The following is a 20154-nucleotide window of genomic DNA, read 5'->3' on the forward strand; positions in this document are numbered from 1 at the left end:
GGAAAAATGGAAGAAACCTTGGGAAAGGCAGTTCAAAGAGAGACCCCTTTCCGGGTAGATTGGGCGTGCAGTGGGTGTCAAAAGAAGGGGGTCAATACAATACAATACAGTACAGTACACAGAACAGAACAATTTCTCAATATAGTAAGAAATAAAAAATATAAATTTTAGAAGTACAGAGCAGAATTTAACGGTAGATGATATATCCCATAATAAGATTTGGATTTGTATAGAGTCCTGGAGACCTCATCCTTCAAGCTGCCTCCCCCATTTGGCCATTCCACAGCTGAAACAGTGCTGGGCCAGCCAATCCGATGAAAGGACCCCTCTCTCCCACGATTCCTGCAATCCTCCATCTGGGATGACTTTTCCTTAGGCAGGCAAAACAACTTGGCAGGTGGGCACCAAGTGCCACATTTGAGTACCGAGAAGAAAAACAGAATAAGTGAGGGTTAGTATATAATTGTAACTATCATGTTACTTATGTTTAAGTGCTAATGACTAACAACAGAGATGCAGTCTGTACAGTTAATCAGCAGCTCTAGTCAGGATATGCTAAACTGAAGTAGTGAGTCTTCAGCCGGGATTTAAAAGCTGAGACCGAAGGGGCATCTCTTATAGTAGCAGGCAGACCATTCCACAGTTTAGGGGCCCTGTAACTAAAAGCTCGACCTCCCACTGTTATTTTATTAATCCTTGGAATCATAAGCAGACTGGCATCTTGAGATCTTAATGTGCGCTCTGGTTTGTAAGTCATGATAAGTTCAGACAAGTAAGCCGGACCTCGACCATTTAATGCTTTATATGTTAAAAGAAGGATTTTGAAATCTGCCCTAAACTTAACCGGGAGCCAGTGTAAGGATTTAAGAACTGGAGTTATGTGTTCGTATTTTCTTGCTTTATAGTAATAATAATAAGCTACAACTAAAAAGATGATGATTTTAAATGTAACACAGTGAACATTGAGACCCTGACAGCACTGAGTGAGTTAGAATTGCCCATTAACCTAACCTGAATATCATAAATGTGTTTGAACAGAGTGATGTTCAAAGATGCAGGGTGGAAAATAATGGTTGAAATGCAGTCCTGTGACTGTTCAGACAGGCACTAGCAGAGACTGAGCCACTGCCTGTAAAGACAATACTGTCATCAGCAGGGTATGCAAGTGGGGGATGTCTGACATTGCAGACTCAACAAACAGGTATGAAGTAAGCATCATAAAGAAGAAAATGAATTGATAAGTTTTTTATTGTTATGCCACAGTTCTATATAGTCACTCCTCCTTAGGGCTACCGCCACACTACTAGGTTTTCATTTAAAAAGCAGACATATATCTCCATTATGGCTTTTTGTCCACCTTACCCAGGCATTTTTATCCCCTGAAAACAGTGACTTTTTAAAAAAACTTTCCAGAGCCATATATTTCTGAGAACATAGCATTTCACTGTGAATGGGTGAAAACACAGATCTTTGAAAATCTTTTGTCAACAAACAGCAAAACAGTTCATCTGAGGCTTGACAGAGACCACCTGGTTCTGGAAGCATGAAAATTGAAATATTTAAGAACCACAAGCAGGCCCATGTTGGGCAAGGAGCTAACACAGCCTAACACAGCCTATCTACAGTTTCTAGCATGGAGCTGTTTTTATTACTTTGGCTCTGGGCAGCAAGATTTCATTGAGGAAATGGAATTCTTGAGAAGAATTTAATTTGCCAGAAGTTCAAAAATCAAGCTGGCCACAGTATGAATGAATTTTTCAACAAGACAATGATCCCAGACATTTAGGTAAGTCCAATAAAGTATGGCTTAGGAAATTCAAGTGCCTGTGTCCTGGACTGGCCAAGCTAAAACCCTAATTTTGGCCAATTCCTGTGATACAAAGCTAAATCATCAGTCAGTCATCGTCCAACCCTACAGGGTCATGGGGGTCTGCCGGAGCCAATCCCAGCCAACACAAGGCGCAAGGCAGGTAACAAACCCCGGGCAGGGCGCCAGCCCACCGCAGGGACAATATTAGGACCGCCAATGCACCTTTGGACTATAGGAGGATACCGTGGGAGGAAACCCACGCAGACAAGGAGAGAACCTGCAAACTCCACGCAGGGAGGACCCAGGAAACGAACCCAGGTCTCCTTACTGCGAGGCAGCAGCGCTACCACTGCGCCACCCCCAATTTTTGTTACAAATAATTTATTTTTTAATCACAATTATTTTAAATGTCTATGTTACTCCCTTATACGTGCACCGAAATTATCAGATGCTCCTCTTATTATATGATATAAATGCTAGGCTAAAACGTGGCACGTTACCGTTAATTTTTTAACATGCACTCTTAAACTCACTTGAAGTCTGGACACCACCAAGTATTACAAAAATTCCCAAAACCGCGGAGCCTGCTAGGACAATGCACGGTTCACACGCGCCCAAACTGTCACCCACTGGCCCGTTCAGGGTCATCAATAAAGTTAACGTGCAAATCTCTGTGATGTGAGGAAAGCCGGAGCATCCGCGACAGATGACTACATGAAGAAAGGGGGTTGAATTTGCAAACAAAAATCTCTACAATAATTCGCCAGCATTGACAACGAGCAAATAAAAGGGCAACAGTAATACCGGGAGTTCGGAGTTTGTGTCTTTAAAGTATTTTGCAGTAATTGGTTAAACGGTTTCCTGCCCTCTCAGTTTTTGCAATTTCATTGGCTTATCGTGCATACGGCCACCTACGGGTCGGGCAGAGGGACAAACTTCCCAGTACATTAAAAATAGCATTAAGCGGACAAAACGAAGGAAAAAAAAGTTGTCATTTGAAATGTTTCTTTAATTGCAATTGTTTGTGATTTCCACATTGAAAAGGAGAGCGATAGAAGGGCGTCTGTCGCGAATGTTACTCTCTCTGCTTTGGATCTTTAGTGCAGAATAGGTTGGAAGTTAAACATGGCCACTATGCTGCTGAAGTTATGGGGCTACCAGAGCCCAAGCGCAACTCTACAGCTGTAAGTAAGATATGCATGTTGTCCGTATTCAAGCGAGACCACTACAGTGTTAAGACGTGAAATGTCTGTTCGTCTGCTTCACTTGATGTGAGCTTGTGATTTTAAAACGCGGCGTTCTGACAGTGTAACAAAACATCTGCTGTTTGATTTTTAACCTTGGAAGCTTTATGTGCACTCAGAATGTCAATAGATGCGACTTGATCACTGGTGATTTTTTAGAACGATATATACGTTTCAGATATTAGTAATGTATATGCACATTACATACACTTATGTATTAAGGTAATAATACATTAACTAATTGTTGGCGAGTGCGTTGTTTTCCAGGTGTCAAGATTTTAATTCTTGAGAGATTATTTCTCTGATCTGGTTGGTCTCATTTTAAATGCAACTAAAGTGCTACAGGACTCGTTTAAGGTTAAGTGAATCAATGTTTCTGTCTCTCTCTCACTTTCAGGAAAAGAATATGGACCAAAACTCCAGTGAGATTTTCCTCTGTGGGTAAGGCTATATGAATGAAGAAATTAACCCGTTGCAGCCTTAAATTACAACACATTTAGTTACAAAATGAAATGACGTATTACACAAAATCCTATTTTAAGTGTATCATAGTTTTCTTCTGTGACTGAACCTGATAAATTCCTTTATATTGCGTTTAATCCATAAGAACTCATAGACTGAGTTGGTGGCAACTCTTAAGTGATATGCTGACAGTGGTATGCAAAAGGATGGGCACCTCTAGTCAAAATTTCTGCTACTTGTGAAGCTAGCAATGCAAGTAAAAGATTTCCTGATTTCCAAGAGGCATAAAGTTATATTTATTTAATATTTTAAGCAAAGTTACTTTTTTATTTTCATCATTTACAGTTTCAAAGTAACAAAAAGGGCCCAAAGCAAAACTGGGCACCAATCACCTGGCATAGGCAGTACTTAGTAACAACCCCCTTGGCAAGTATCTCAGCTTGTAAATGCTTTTTACCTAGCTAATAGTCTTTCAGTTACTTATGTGGGGGATCCTTGCCCATTCGCTTCTAGTCCTGTTGGTCGTCTTGCATGCTCTGTTCTTTTGAGGTCAATATACAGATTTTCAATGATGAGAGCCATTCCAAAACATTCAGCTTGTACCTCTTGAGGTAGCCCAATTGTGGAACTTGAGATGTGTTTCTGATCACTATCCTGTTGTGGAAGCAGTCCTCTTTTCCTCTTCAGATTTTTTACGGACAGTGTAGAATTTGCAGGTATTTAATTGAATCCTTTCTTCCCTCTACTAGTGAAATGTTGTCCAAGCCACTTACTGCAGCACAAGCCCAATGACTAATTGATCCATTCCCATGCTTAATAGTTGGAGAGGTGTTTTTTTCATGGAAATAGGCACCCTTTTTTCTCCAAACATACCTTGGCACACTGTGGCAAAATATGTTGAATTTTGACTTCATCAGTCCACAGGACTCGTTTCCAGAATGCATCACGCTTGTTGAGATGTTCATTTGCAAACTTTTGACACTGAATTTTGTGGTCAGGATGCAGGGAAGATTTTATTCTGATGACATTTCCATGAAGGTCATATTTGTTCAGGTGTCACTGCACAGTAGAACACTGCATCACCACTCCAGACTAGGCTAAATCTTATGAAGGCCTTTTGCAGTCAGGTGGGGGTTTAAATTTAACTTCCTAACAGTCCTACAAGCGGTTCTCTCTGAATGTTTTCGTGGTCTTTCAGACCTCAATTTGATCTACACCATTCCTGTTAACTGTCATTTCTTAGTTACATTACGAACTGTGGAAACGGCTACTTGAAACGCTTTGCTATCTTCTTGTCACCTTCTCCTGCTTTGTGGGAATCAGTTCTTTTCTTTTCTTTTCTTGGAGTGCTAGGTAGCTGCTTAGAGAAGCCCAATACTGCTGTTTACTGGGAAACAGTTTGTGGAGTCAGAATATTTATACAGCTTTGAAATTTGCACCACCCAACATTTTCTAACGATGATTATGAACAAACCATAACCTTAATGAGCTAATTAAGGTCTGAGAATTTGGTAATGGTTATCTGAGACCTCAGATCTCTTGGTGTGCCCACACCTTTTATGGTGCTCTTTTCCTTTTTCATCCATCCATTATCCAACCCGCTATATCCCAACTACAGGGTCACGGGGGTCTGCTGGAGCCAATCCCAGCCAACACAGGGCGCAAGGGAAGAAACAAACCCTGGGCAGGGCGCCAGCCCACCTCAGGGCGCGCGCACACACACCCACCAAGCACACAGAATCGCCAATGCACCTAACCTGCATGTCTTTGGACTGTGGGAGGAAACCAGAGTACCTGGAGGAAACCCATGCAGACATGGGGTGAACATGCAAACTTCACGCAGGGAGGACCCAGGAAGCAAACCCGAGTCTCCTAACTGCGAGGCAGCAGTGCTATACCCACTGTGCCACTGTGTCGCCCTCTTTTCCTTTTTCCCACTCTACAATTGTACAAAACAAAAACAATACACTAATTGTGCTTAAACTAATGAAAAGAATGTTTCATCCTTTTGGAGATCAGTTCATCTTCTGCTCATCTAGCTATTCACGGTAATAGAAATTTTGACCAGGGGTGCTCACACCTTTGCATGTCACTGTACAGGTAAATTGTTTTTTTACTTTAAAATGTCTGTAAGTAATTTTTTTATGATGTGAAACTTATTTTTCAAGTGAAGTACATGAAAGACATTTTCAGGAATTTGCAAGTGTAAAAGTAATTTGTGTAGAATAGCTTATTTTACATTGTTAGTGATTTATTCTTTAAAATTGTTATTTAATTTTTATTTTTTTTAAAGGCGGCAGAAGAATCGAAAAAGTACTTATTGCAAACCGTGGAGAGATAGCATGTCGGGTAATGCGAACAGCTAAGAAGATGGGTGTAAGATCGGTTGCTGTTTATAGTGAAGCGGATAAACACTCAATGCATGTGGCATTGGTAAGATCCAGCTGGGCTGGTCTTTGTCTCTGCAAGAAGTATTGTGGATGTTATAATACATTTAAATGTTGCATAAAAAATTTATAAGACTGATCAACGTAAAGAAATTCGCAAACTAAATTTTTGCCGTTTTTTTTATTTGCATAGAAAACTCATTTTGTTTTTTTTTTGTTTTTTTTTATTGAAAAAAAAGAAAAACAAGTATAAAAAGATCCACAGATCTGATGACCGAAAAGTTGACTTTCAGTTCATACAAATGAAGTTTGTTGACTGACCAGGTTTAATTCTTGTGACTGTTTAATGTTGAGTTCAGTGACCTCAGAGATTTCTTTTCGGGTAAACAGGCAGTGTTGTTTTAAAAAAATTATGTTAAAATAAACTTTGAATATTTCCCTGTATTTTTCCTATTAAGTTTAAAAAAGCAATAAAAATAAACTAAGTGTGCTGCAAAAGGAGAGCTCTGCCACTACTTCAGCTACTACCAGCATTTGTGTCCAAAATAAATTTATTTTCTGTAAATTTACTAGGCAGATGAGGCCTATCATATTGGACCTGCTGCTTCCCAACAGAGCTATCTATCAATGAAAAAAATCATGGCGATTGCCAAAAAATCAACAGCACAGGTAAAGACAAAGAAATATACCATACAGTAATTAATTGTTGTAGTTACATATTTCTGAACTGGAGATCCCTTTGTAAATAAATAGCTTTTACACTGTACTTGTATTACCTTGGCATCCACAATTAACACATTGTTGTTCCCTAATCCAAATGTTAGCATAGGAATATTCAAATAAATTTGAATGTTGCTATATTTTGCATTTTACCTCGTGTGCTTTTTGTTGTGTCAGGATGCTAGTCAGTCTTAACATGCTGTTTTCCCCTTTAGTGATGTTTATAATTTGCCCCTTAATTTCCAGGCTCCCAGTGGCACAGCATTTGAACATGAATATTGAAATTTAGCAAATTAAAATCCCATCAATTAACCCTGTATTATTCTGCGCAAGTAATTCATCTTGCTAGAATTTTTTTAATTTAAAAGAACAATGTTTGTTTGTAGATTGGTATTAAGTTGTTTAGCCTGCTGCTGATCATTTAAAGGTGCTAAAGGTATTTTGTACAGTGAAGATTTTCTGTTCCTCTTTATTTGTAGATTCTTACATATTTTTAATTCATTTTAATACTGTTAAAATAAATCATAGTTCTGTTTATGCAAAGTACTTTTGAATAGTGTGTATTAGCTATTATTAGTTATTAATGCGTCTTTTAGAGACTTAAACAATTCTATATTTAAGGACTCTGTTCTCTTAATTACAGTATAGATCTTTCTTATGTAAGTGTACATTATTTGTTTTTGTATACTATTTAGGCATTATTTTTTCTATCTACTTTTAATTTCTTTGTATCTAACTACATCCTTCACATATTGTAAAGCACTTTGAGCTGTGTCATTTGTATGAAATTGTCCTCTAGAAATAAATGTTCTTGTTGTTTATTATGTTTGTATTGTAGAATATAAAAGGAAGTTGATTAGAAAACAAGATTTTGATACGGTATTCAGTGTTTAGACCATGTGAAAATATTTTTTGTTTTTTTAGGCTATACATCCAGGCTATGGATTTCTTTCGGAAAACACAGAGTTTGCTGAGTTGTGCAAACAGGAAGGAATAATTTTCATTGGGCCTCCATCTTCTGCTATTCGAGATATGGGTATTAAAAGGTAGCAACCAAATTGGTTATTTTCCTAATTCTAATTTGCATCACATTAGAAAGTTCAAATGCAACTGTATTTGATTGGCCCAAATATGGTGGGTTCAGAAAGTATTCAGACTGTTTATTTTGTGCACACTCTATTATGTTATAGATTTAATTGTTAATGGATAATCGTGCCATTTTATCCCATCGATCTACACTCAGTAAGCCATAATGATAAAGTGAAAACAAGTTTACAGAAAGGTTTACAAGCTAAAACTGAAATCACTCATTTATATAAGTAGTCATACACTTAATTCAGTACTTTGTAGATGCCCCTTTGGCAGTAATTACAGCTTTAAGCCTTCTTGGGCAAGTTTCTTAAAGCTTTGCTCACCTGGATTTTGGCAGTTCATTCATTTATTATTATTGGATTCATTAGATTTGATGGGAAGCATCTCTAAGCTGCCATCTTCAGGTGTCTTCACCCCAGCATTGTTTTGGTCATATGTTTTAGGTCATTGTTGTGCTGAAAGGTGAACATTTGCCCCAGTCTGAGGTCACGTGCACTCTGGAGCAGGGTTTCTTCAAGGATCTCTCTATATTTGACCAGTCTCCCTGCCGCTGCTGCTGAGAAGCACCCCCACAGCTTGATACTGCTACCGCCAAGCTTCACGATAGCAGGTGATGAGCAGTGCCTGGTCTTCGCCAGACATAGTACTTGAAGTACCAAAACCTAAAGAGCTCAATTTATGTTTCACCAGATCAGAGAATTGTTCCTTTAAATGCATTTTGGCAAACTCCAAGCAAGCTGGTCATTGTACAATAAGTGCCTAATTGATGGAGTGCTGCTGAGATAATTATCCTTCCGACAGGTTTTCCAATCTCAGCAGAAGACTTCTGAAGCTGTATTAGAGTGACCATTACATACTTGGTCACCTCCCTGACCAAGGCCCTTCTTGCCTGGTTACTCAGTTTGGCTCGACAGCCAGTTCTAGGAAGAATCCTGGTGCTTCCAGACTTGTTCCATTTAACAATTATTGAGGCCAGTGTGCACCAAGGAGAGCACTCAGAGCTTTAGAAATTGTTTTATACCTTTACCCTGGTCTATGCTAATTTTATCGCAGAGGTCTCCAGAGAGTTCTGTGGACTTTCATCATGACTTGTTTTTTGTCCTCACATCCATTGTGGGACCCTACATACACAGGTGTAAGCCTTTCTACACTCTGTCCAATCAATTCAGTTTGCCAGAGATGGGCTCTAATCCAGTTGTAGACACGTCTCAAGGATAATTAAAGTGAACAGGATGCACCCGACCACAGTTTGGAGTGGCAAAGCAAACAGGCTGAAAACCTATGAAATGAGAGATTTCAGCTTTTTTTAAAATTATTAATACATTTTAAAAACCTTTCTGAAAACTTGTTTTCACTTTGTCATTGATGAGTAAAAATGAGAAATTTATCCATGTAAAATTTAATCTACAATAAAGTAAAATGTGAAGGGGTCTGAATACTTTCGGAATCTACTATATGTACTGCACCACCTCATGACAGCTGCATTCAAGCTGGATTACAAGTGCTTACACTACAAGTGCTGCTGGTTTACCACTTTTGTTTTTATTTTGTACTTCGGGCAAGGGAGTCTGTCAAGCAGTAGTTTGTGTTGTTTTTGCCCCCCTTGAATGACAGGTTAATGAGTTGTTACAGAGACAGCAATTACTGTGCATTGATTGTGGATTGCTTCAAAAATGTTTCAGTACAGGTTATCCTCTTATTATTAATTTACATACTGTAGATATCCAGTTCCTTCCTTCCAGTGTCTGCTCACATTTTAACAAGTGAGCATTTCTGATTCCTTCTCAACATTCCTGAACATAAATGTTTTTACATGTCTTGAAGAGACATTTTTTGCACCAAAGACTACTTGGGCCAATATTTCATGTTGGGTTGATTGTGAATTTCATATTTTACATATTTTCGCTGTGGAAAGTTTTTCAGTATCAGTTTACATCAAGTTGGATCTTAACCCATTGACAATTGGCAGAAGAGATGCTGTTTTTTTTTTTTGTTTTTTTTTTTTTAATCATGCACTTAGGGAAAACACTTTATCCACTCTACTGTTTGCATTTCATAGATGTAGCAAAAGCAGAACCTGATTTTAGTGTTTTAGAGGGAATAATTCACTAGAAGCAGAATCTTGAAACATAAATATCATAGGTATCAATGAGCAAGGGTGTGGTGAAGAACTGAGACTGATGGAGCCAAACAAGACCACAGGACCTGACTTTGTTAAGGAAAAATGGAACACACTGGGAAGATAGCTGATATTTTGTGGTAACATTTTAAATGAGGGCATGTGGGCTATATTTTTACTCCTGCAGAGAAACGAGACAGATTATTCATTCCAAAAGTAACCTCAGTCTTGTCAAAAGTTATGTCTACAGCTATGTTTAAAAGGAGTGGTGACTTACAACCACCACCTTTCCTCAATGGCAAGAAAATTGAGAGGGTTAGCAGTTTTAAGCACCTGAAAACTGTACTACAACAGCTGGCAGAAGTACATTTGAAGAAAGAGCCTGTAACAGAGCTATCCACTCTTAAGGCTGGGAAGTGTTGATTCTCTGCCCCACAATCCTACAGAACCAATAGAAAGTGTTACATATAGAATAATGCCACTCATTGTATTCTTTTGTTGGTATGGGAGACTGTCCTTGTGGAACAAGAACAGTGACAAGAAAATAACTAGTTTATAGTATACTTTCTCTGGACAACAATAATTATATCTTAAGAGCTGTGTCACTCTCTTTGCATGTCATTGTTTGGTTTCTGGTTAAGTCTAAAAGAAACTTTTAAGGGTTTGGAAAATCTTGAAAAGCAAGTCAGTTAAAATTAAGGCAGAAGAAGTATGTTCAATTTGCAGCAGTAAACAGTTGGTAATTAAGAAAGTGGCTGAAATGAAAACCTACAACAACCTCTGTCATTCAGAATCCAAGTTTGATACACCTGACTTATGTAATTTAAAAATGTTTACCTTATAGAAAAACCTTTTTTGAATGATTACTCCAGTCTTATTGTTTTATGAAACTGTTTAAATAACCAAAGAAAAGAACATGCTAATTCATCTATCCATTAACTAAATCCACCATGATATTTATATAAAAGCTTTTTAAGATGATTTGTTTCTCTCTACTTTATAAACCTGAATGTGTGTTTATCCAATATGCAAATCCACACCATTGAACCTAGCTTTACCAAATTTTGCACAGATTCCCCATTTTTAACTTGGGAAGACCAAAGGTCAGTGTTTTGCAACCACTGGATCAAGACCTATTGTATTGGGTTGCCATTCAGATGATCTTCATTCCCCCCTCCCCACTCTGGCAGTTTGGTTTAATTCACCACGGTGGGACCTCTCCTTCACACTGATATGGGAAAGAGTGGGATACAACAGCAAAAAAGGCTGAGAAACACTGGCATAGGCATTGTTTTGTTCCAAAATTTGTAGCAATTCAAAATATCTTTTACTAGTATCATCTATTTTCAAAACATATTCTTTTCTAACAGTGAAAGAAAACTCTATATAAAGATTATAGTGATACTGGTTTTATTGTGTACAGGGTGTTTTATAAAGGGTGTAGATCTTTTTTGTCTTCCCACTTTAGTTCAAACTTTTTTCAAATCTTTTGAACTTTATACATTTTTGTCACTTTCTTTTTGTTAGCACATCAAAGCACATAATGGCTGCCGCTGGTGTTCCCATAATTGAAGGATACCATGGAGATGACCAATCTAACCAGAAGTTGAAGGAAGAAGCTAAGAGAATTGGTTATCCAGTGATGATCAAGGCTGTCCGTGGAGGGGGTGGCAAGGTAAAAATTATATGTAGAACAAAATTTACATCAAAGGGAAAGAAAAAGAGGGTTCCCTGTCAAGAAGTGATTCCAACAGACTAAAAGATCATTGAGCTGAGGGTAGAAGGTATTGAAAAGCAAAATAAACCTACCTCGACCCAACATCTGTTAATATGGTCCTGACAAAGCTGAATGGCATTTATTGTTTCATGGGTTTGTATGATATTTATCTAATAAATAAGTACTTGCAGTATGATGCTCTTTTCAGGAACCTTTAGTTGTGCCTTCACACTTGTGAATGTGAGGAAAAGTGTTGTTTTTGATGTATGAGAACTATAAAAAAAAAAATGTTTTCATCTGTAGGACTAAAAGCAAACCAGATGATTTGTGCTCCTCGCATGTTCTCTTTCCAGTATGTATGAGGTGAGATTTACATCTGTCTCTCTCAAGTGGGTCAAAAGACAACCTCGCTTTCTGTGTGCCCCATTTATATTGTCCTGGTCCCAGAAAGGGATGGAGTTAGGCACATTGTAGAGGAAACTAGGGACACAGTGGCAGTGCCCCCTTCTGCGCAGCAGTGGTATCACTCGACTTACTTGAGCCCCTTGGAAGATCCCCAAGCATGCATGCGTGACATTCTTTACTGTCAAACTTACATAGCAGCAGCTTTCATCTGTGTGACACTAATGGCACTCATACATAGCCATCATTTGAGTACTGTATCAGTATTTGTGTATGACTATGAAAATAGGAATCAGTTACAAGGTATTTGTGGAAAATACTAACTTTTGTGAACATCTTATATTAAAGTCTGATGCAGCTGAAATGTTCATCAGCACAAAAATGTCAGCGGTACTTTGCATGTTGACCTGTCTGTATTCCATAACATGCAATTTATTACTGGACCACATGAAGGAGTCTGAAATAGAAAAGAGTTATCCGTAGTTTACAAAAAACAAAAATATTAAGGGCTAATAAAGATCAGAAAATGGTAAAACAATATATATTTTAAAATCTTGTACGGATTAATTATTCAAAATGCTATCTTAAATGAAAGTAATACCAAAATATATAAATAAAAGTATAGGAAAATTTTGCTTTGCAATGGTAATTACTTATAGGGTATCTGTACTTCAGAGCTTTTATCTATTCACAGTGCAAACAATGGCCCAAGTGAATAGTAATATGACAAATAACAAACTTCAATAGCAAAGTTATTGCCTGTATTAAATGAAAGATGTGTTATATTGAATGAAAATGTGAATATTCATTTTGTGAATCTCGAGGTTTATGTGCGTTAAACTGAAGAAGAAACATCTGAACAAGTATTACTTTACAGTCACAGAATGCATTTGTGTTTTTCCACATATGATGTAGACCTCTGCCAATTTCTTGTGTTGTACACTGTCTGCACACTTTATCAACAGGGGTCATGATATTGTTTTAGGGGATGAGAATAGCTCGAACTGAAGCTGATTTTCTTGATCAGTTGGAATCGGCTCGCAGAGAGGCTCGTAAATCCTTTAATGATGATGCAATGCTGGTGGAGAAGTTTGTAGAGAATCCACGGTATGTTATTTTTTTCTGCTATTTTATCCTGTGCTTACTATTTATCTGTTTATTTCAATTCAGATTTGTAGGCGCTTGTAATCAATACAAAAACTGTTATGCAAAAATGAAAAAAACAGCTATTCAGTCAGTCATCAGCTATATTTTTTATGATACCTTACAAGTTCTGAGTCTTGGCTACAAGAACCCTGACTTTGTTTTTTTCCAGGGAGGCTGAAGAGTGGCATTGCTCCTGACCCCTTTTTACAAATGTAGATGTCCACTCTAATCCATACAGTGGTTCAGGAAGTATTAAGACTCATTCGCTTCCTTCAAATTTTATTATTTTGGAGACTTAATTTTACATGGATACATATGCAATTTTTGCCCATCAATCAACACTCAATAACTTATAATGACAAAGTGAAAACGTTTTTCCAGAAAGGTTTGCAAATGTATTAGAAATAAAAAAACTGACATATCTCATTCATATAAGTACAGTACTTGGACTCTTCACTTAGTACTTTGTAGTGCCCCGATTGGCAGCAAGTACAGCTTTGAGTCTTCTTGGGTAAATCTTTACAAGCTTATCATACCAGTATTTGGGGACTTTATCCCATTCTTCCTGACGGATCCTCTCAAGCTCTGTTAAATTGGATGGGAAGCATCTGTAAACTGCCATCTTCATGTCTATCTGCAGAAGTTCTATGGGGCTTTGGCTGGGCCACTCAGGATTGCCAGAGACTTGTCCCAAAGTCGCCCTGCATTGTCTTGGTTTTTTGCCTGGTGGATATTTACATTTTTGCTCTTGGGTCACACCCGTGTTACTTTGTCTATATTCATGGTGTTTATTTTAACTTTCATTCAAGAGATACCAGGATTTCTTTAAGAAACTGTCCATCCATCCATCCATTGTCTCCCGCTTATCCGAGGTCGGGTCGCGGGGGCAGCAGCTTGAGCAGAGATGCCCAGACTTCCCTCTCCCCGGCCACTTCTTCTAGCTCTTCCGGGAGAATCCCAAGGCGTTCCCAGGCCAGTCGAGAGACATAGTCCCTCCAACGTGTCCTGGGTCTTCCCCGGGGCCTCCTCCCGGTTAGATGTGCCCGGAACACCTCACCAGGGAGGCGTCCAGGAGGCATCCTGATCAGATGCCCGAGCCACCTCATCTGACTCCTCTCGATGCGGAGGAGCAGCGGCTCTACTCTGAGCCCCTCCCGGATGACTGAGCTTCTCACCCTATCTTTAAGGGAAAGCCCAGACACCCTGCGGAGGAAACTAATTTCAGCCGCTTGTATTCGCGATCTCGTTCTTTCGGTCACTACCCATAGTTCATGACCATAGGTGAGGGTAGGAACATAGATCGACTGGTAAATTGAGAGCTGAGCCTTGCGGCTCAGCTCCTTTTTCACCACGACAGACCGATGCAGAGCCCGCATTACTGCGGATGCCGCACCGATCCGCCTGTCGATCTCACACTCCATTCTTCCCTCACTCGTGAACAAGACCCCGAGATACTTGAACTCCTCCACTTGGGGCAGGATCTCGCTACCAACCCTGAGAGGGCACTCCACCCTTTTCTGGCTGAGGACCATGGTCTCACATTTGGAGGTGCTGATTCTCATCCCAGCCGCTTCACACTCGGCTGCGAACCGATCCAGAGAGAGCTGAAGATCACGGCCTGATGAAGCAAACAGGACAACATCATCTGCAAAAAGCAGTGACCCAATCCTGAGCCCACCAAACCGGACCCCCTCAACGCCCTGGCTGCGCCTAGAAATTCTGTCCATAAAAGTTATGAACAGAATCGGTGACAAAGGGCAGCCCTGGCGGAGTCCAACTCTCACTGGAAACGGGTTCGACTTACTGCCGGCAATGCGGACCAGGCTCTGGCACTGATCGTACAGGGACCGAACAGCCCTTATCAGGGGGGCCGGTACCCCATACTCTCGGAGTACCCCCCACAGGATTCCCCGAGGGACACAGTCAAATGCCTTTTCCAAGTCCACAAAACACATGTAGACTGGTTGGGCAAACTCCCATGCAACCTCCAGGACCCTGCTAAGGGTATAGAGCTGGTCCACTGTTCCGCGACCAGGACGAAAACCACACTGTTCCTCCTGAATCCGAGGCTCGACTATCCGACGGACCCTCCTCTCCAGAACCCCCGAATAGACTTTTCCAGGGAGGCTGAGGAGTGTGATCCCTCTGTAGTTGGAACACACCCTCCGATCCCCCTTCTTAAAGAGGGGGACTACCACCCCGGTCTGCCAATCCAGAGGCACTGTCCCTGATGTCCATGCGATGTTGCAGAGGCGTGTCAACCAAGACAGCCCTACAACATCCAGAGCCTTGAGGAACTCCGGGCGTATCTCATCCACCCCCGGGGCCCTGCCACCAAGGAGTTTTTTGACCACCTCGGTGACCTCAATCCTGGGATATACAGTATTATGTTTTGGCACATAGATAAATATAACTTTATTCATATCTAGGGCAAAATTTGGCTTTTTACAGAAAAAATATTAAATACTTAGATAAATAAGTAAATAAATATACAGTGGTGTGAAAAACTATTTGCCCCCTTCCTGATTTCTTATTCTTTTGCATGTTTGTCACACAAAATGTTTCTGATCATCAAACACATTTAACCATTAGTCAAATATAACACAAGTAAACACAAAATGCAGTTTTTAAATGATGGTTTTTATTATTTAGGGAGAAAAAAAATCCAAACCTACATGGCCCTGTGTGAAAAAGTAATTGCCCCCTTGTTAAAAAATAACCTAACTGTGGTGTATCACACCTGAGTTCAATTTCCGTAGCCACCCCCAGGCCTGATTACTGCCACACCTGTTTCAATCAAGAAATCACTTAAATAGGAGCTGCCTGACACAGAGAAGTAGACCAAAAGCACCTCAAAAGCTAGACATCAATCCAAAGAAATTCAGGAACAAATGAGAACAGAAGTAATTGAGATCTATCAGTCTGGTAAAGGTTATAAAGCCATTTCTAAAGCTTTGGGACTCCAGCGAACCACAGTGAGAGCCATTATCCACAAATGGCAAAAACATGGAACAGTGGTGAACCTTCCCAGGAGTGGCCGGCCGACCAAAATTACCCCAAGAGCGCAGAGACGACTCATCCGAGAGGTCACAAAAGACCCCAGGACAATGTCTAAAGAACTGCAGGCCTCACTTGCCTCAATTAAGGTCAGTGTTCACGACTCCACCATAAGAAAGAGACTGGGCAAAAACGGCCTGCATGGCAGATTTCCAAGACGCAAACCACTGTTAAGCAAAAAGAACATTAGGGCTTGTCTCAATTTTGCTAAGAAACATCTCAATGATTGCCAAGACTTTTGGGAAAATTCCTTGTGGACTGATGAGACAAAAGTTGAACTTTTTGGAAGGCAAATGTCCCGTTACATCTGGCGTAAAAGGAACACAGCATTTCAGAAAAAGAACATCATACCAACAGTAAAATATGGTGGTGGTAGTGTGATGGTCTGGGATTGTTTTGCTGCTTCAGGACCTGGAAGGCTTGCTGTGATAGATGGAACCATGAATTCTACTGTCTACCAAAAAATCCTGAAGGAGAATGTCCGGCCATCTGTTCGTCAACTCAAGCTGAAGCGATCTTGGGTGCTGCAACAGGACAATGACCCAAAACACACCAGCAAATCCACCTCTGAATGGCTGAAGAAAAACAAAATGAAGACTTTGGAGTGGCCTAGTCAAAGTCCTGACCTGAATCCAATTGAGATGCTATGGCATGACCTTAAAAAGGCGGCTCATGCTAGAAAACCCTCAAATAACGCTGAATTACAACAATTTTGCAAAGATGAGTGGGCCAAAATTCCTCCAGAGCGCTGTAAAAGACTCATTGCAAGTTATCGCAAACGCTTGATTGCAGTTACTGCTGCTAAGGGTGGCCCAACCAGTTATTAGGTTCAGGGGGCAATTACTTTTTCACACAGGGCCATGTAGGTTTGGATTTTTTTTTCTCCCTAAATAATAAAAACCACCATTTACAAACTGCATTTTGTGTTTACTTGTGTTATATTTGACTAATGGTTAAATGTGTTTGATGATCAGAAACATTTTGTGTGACAAACATGCAAAAGAATAAGAAATCAGGAAGGGGGCAAATAGTTTTTCACACCACTGTACACACACACTTTGGTCTAAACGCACACCAGAATGACTGTAAAGCAAGAAAATTCAGAAGAAAGAAACCTTCTGACTTGCCTGTCACAGTCACAGTGAGGCATTATGCGAGTGTATTGCTGTTGGTATAAAGGAGTGATAGTAGAGCTTCTTCTTGGCTAAAAGACCTCAGTGTTAGTGTGTCAGAGAGAGGATGTGCAGCATTGTTCATAATGACACTCAGTTTTGTTTGAATTCTCTCCTTTGCTATGACCTCCAGGGGGTCCATAGTGTGTCCTATAACTTAGCTTGACCTTTTAATTGGTTTGTTGATTCGGTGGGCTTCTCTTGAAGTAATGGTACCAGCCCAGGACACCTCAGCGTAGAAAATCGCACTGGATATCACAAGAGTTATAGAAATGTGAAGGATGTCATTTCCCACATTAAATGAATGCAGTCTCCTAAGTAAAAAGAGCCTGCTCTGCCCTTCAAGGAACAGTCCTGTCTCCTTTTCTCTTCACTCTGTACACCTCAGACTATAAATATAACACCAGGTCATGTCACTTGCAGAAATTCCCAGATAATTCTGCACTTATGGGGGTGTATTGATAAAGTGGAGTCAAGTGGAGAAGTTTGTTTCTTGGTGCAAACATACTGAAATATGTGCTTTTTTCTGGATTTTTGAGGCAGATGTTATTAATACTTTGGGAGATTGTACACACTTTGAGTACTGTATATACTGTTATTGCTGTTTTACTCATAATTTAATGATATTTAAATTTTTCCAATATTACTTTTGATCATTATGTTTGCATGCTGAATCATATGCTAGAGTCCTAGGCTTAAGTTATTAGCTTGTGAGCAGAAATAACTTCCTCTGTTTTTGATCTTGTAGACATGTGGAAGTGCAAGTGTTTGGAGACCAACATGGCAATGCAGTGTACTTGTTTGAGAGGGACTGCAGTGTGCAAAGAAGGCATCAGAAAATCATTGAAGAAGCACCAGGGGTGAGGATTCTGTGTTTTGTTTTTTTCTTACTTTTGCATACAAATCCAATGGCAAAATCTGGACAATTGGTAAATGGGAGCTAATTGTGCATCCTCAGTTGCAAATGTTTTTTGTCATGTACAGGTTATTCAGGTAAATCAGTTCTGCAAAGCACAGAAGAATGGTCATATGCATGTACAACAAACTAATGGCAACTTATCTGCATGTGTAGTTGCTTGCCCTCTAAATTCCCTTTCTCCACTCCCTGTAATGTTAGCTACCAAGCAGAGCACATACATGTACAGTAGTGCATTTTTCATAACACACAAGATGAACATCTTCAGTACCAGTGTGGATCAGCATTCACACATCACAATTAGTGGATTAACTTTAAGCTTTACATAGGACTACTACTTTAAGGAGGCATATAGTAATAAAAGGTTTAAAGAAACAACCTATTGCTGGATGCCACTGTTATTCCAAGAAATACATTTTATTTTAGCATTGATCCTTTTCCATTCAAGAGAATCCATGCAAATTACTTTAGAAATAAGATCTTGACACATGTACGTTTTGCCACCTTCCCAGCCTGGAATCAAACCAGAAGTGCGGCGGAGGCTAGGAGAGGCTGCTGTAAGAGCTGCTAAAGCAGTCAAATATGTGGGTGCTGGTAAGTACTGCTTTTTGTTTAGTTTTGTATGTTTAGAAGTGCCTGTTTTTATGGTTGATGCTATCTGAGAACCTAGATAAATTTGGTGTTAATCCTATTTTTCCTTTGCCATGGATGGGCTGCATACTCCTTATTTTTGCCATAGATAGTGATTAGAAAATTGGAAAATTCTATCATCTGAAGTGTCAATTTCACATCAGCACAAAGTTAGATAATATTGGATAAACAATTTAAAAGGTTATTTGTTTCTAATACTATATACATAATACTAATTTTCTGTACATTTTTAATTAAAGGTTTTGCTCTGCATTTAGGAACAAAAAATACTTAAGAGTATGTTTCAGTGAACATGGGAAAAGCAAACTGCTCTTTAATGACAATTCAAAGAAGGCATTACATGCAAGAGCAAGCTGGTGCAAGAAGCAGCAATGGCCCGGCTATGGGTCTTTTTAAGGAAACTATCAGTTTAAAATAAAAATTCAATTATACATACAGGGATATAGGGATGTGAAATAGCTCATTGTTACATTTTTTATGCTCCTACAGTATTTATAATATGATGACAACTTATATTTGATCATAAGTTTGCTATTGACCAACAACAGGTTTACTACATTAATTGTTAATTTAAATATCTAAGATTTGTTTGTTTACAGAATAATAAGTTTAAAAACATCTGCTGTGTTGTTTTTGTATGGAATGTTTTTGAACGTTTACATTTGAAATATACACTTCTTAACTTAAACTAATTTTAGGTTTATATGGAAATGAGATTATCTGAATAGATTTAGTTTATTTTTCTATAGTGCAGCCTTCTGAAAAACTGCATATAAAACTTTTTAAAGTGTTGGCTGGGATTTCTGCTCAGTTAGAAAAGGTAGAAAATAAATGATCATCACTTAAATATAATCTATAAAATACTGCAAGTGTTGCTCTAAGTGTTTTAATAAAAGAAATGTATATGTTGGTGTAATTTTTTTAAAATTCTGGAAACAAGATGTGTTAAGGGCGGCACGGTGGCGCAGTGGGTAGCGCTGCTGCCTCGCAGTTGGGAGACCTGGGGACCTGGGTTCGATTCCCGGGTCCTCCCTGCGTGGAGTTTGCATGTTCTCCCCGTGTCTGCGTGGGTTTCCTCCGGGCGCTCCGGTTTCCTCCCACAATCCCAAGACATGCAGGTTAGGTGGATTGGCGATTCTAAATTGGCCCTAGTGTGTGCTTGGTGTGTGGGTGTGTTTGTGTGTGTCCTGCGGTGGGTTGGCACCCTGCCCGGGATTGGTTCCCTGCCTTGTGCCCTGTGTTGGCTGGGATTGGCTCCG

At 39.5% G+C, this 20154-nt stretch overlaps 1 protein-coding gene across 2 annotated transcripts in view; it reads left to right on the top strand.

The window, feature by feature from the left end:
* Nucleotides 1-2717: 2717 nt before the first annotated feature.
* Nucleotides 2718-20154, top strand: part of mccc1 (methylcrotonyl-CoA carboxylase subunit) — a 38204-nt gene continuing 20767 nt past the window's right edge. The window contains exons 1-9 of one of the 2 annotated variants that reach the window (XM_028794606.2): nucleotides 2718-2994; nucleotides 3452-3495; nucleotides 5810-5949; nucleotides 6477-6572; nucleotides 7548-7669; nucleotides 11362-11509; nucleotides 12939-13060; nucleotides 18077-18188; nucleotides 18757-18838. In XM_028794606.2, the coding sequence (XP_028650439.1) occupies nucleotides 2936-2994; nucleotides 3452-3495; nucleotides 5810-5949; nucleotides 6477-6572; nucleotides 7548-7669; nucleotides 11362-11509; nucleotides 12939-13060; nucleotides 18077-18188; nucleotides 18757-18838 (925 nt within the window). In that variant the 5' untranslated portion in view covers nucleotides 2718-2935. Of the gene's footprint in view, nucleotides 2995-3062; nucleotides 3082-3451; nucleotides 3496-5809; nucleotides 5950-6476; nucleotides 6573-7547; nucleotides 7670-11361; nucleotides 11510-12938; nucleotides 13061-18076; nucleotides 18189-18756; nucleotides 18839-20154 lie in introns of those variants that run through there. The other variant, XM_028794607.2, reaches the window with a different exon arrangement.

The sequence above is a fragment of the Erpetoichthys calabaricus genome, chromosome 2, assembly GCF_900747795.2.
Source record: "Erpetoichthys calabaricus chromosome 2, fErpCal1.3, whole genome shotgun sequence".
In the NCBI taxonomy this organism is placed as follows: domain Eukaryota; kingdom Metazoa; phylum Chordata; class Cladistia; order Polypteriformes; family Polypteridae; genus Erpetoichthys; species Erpetoichthys calabaricus.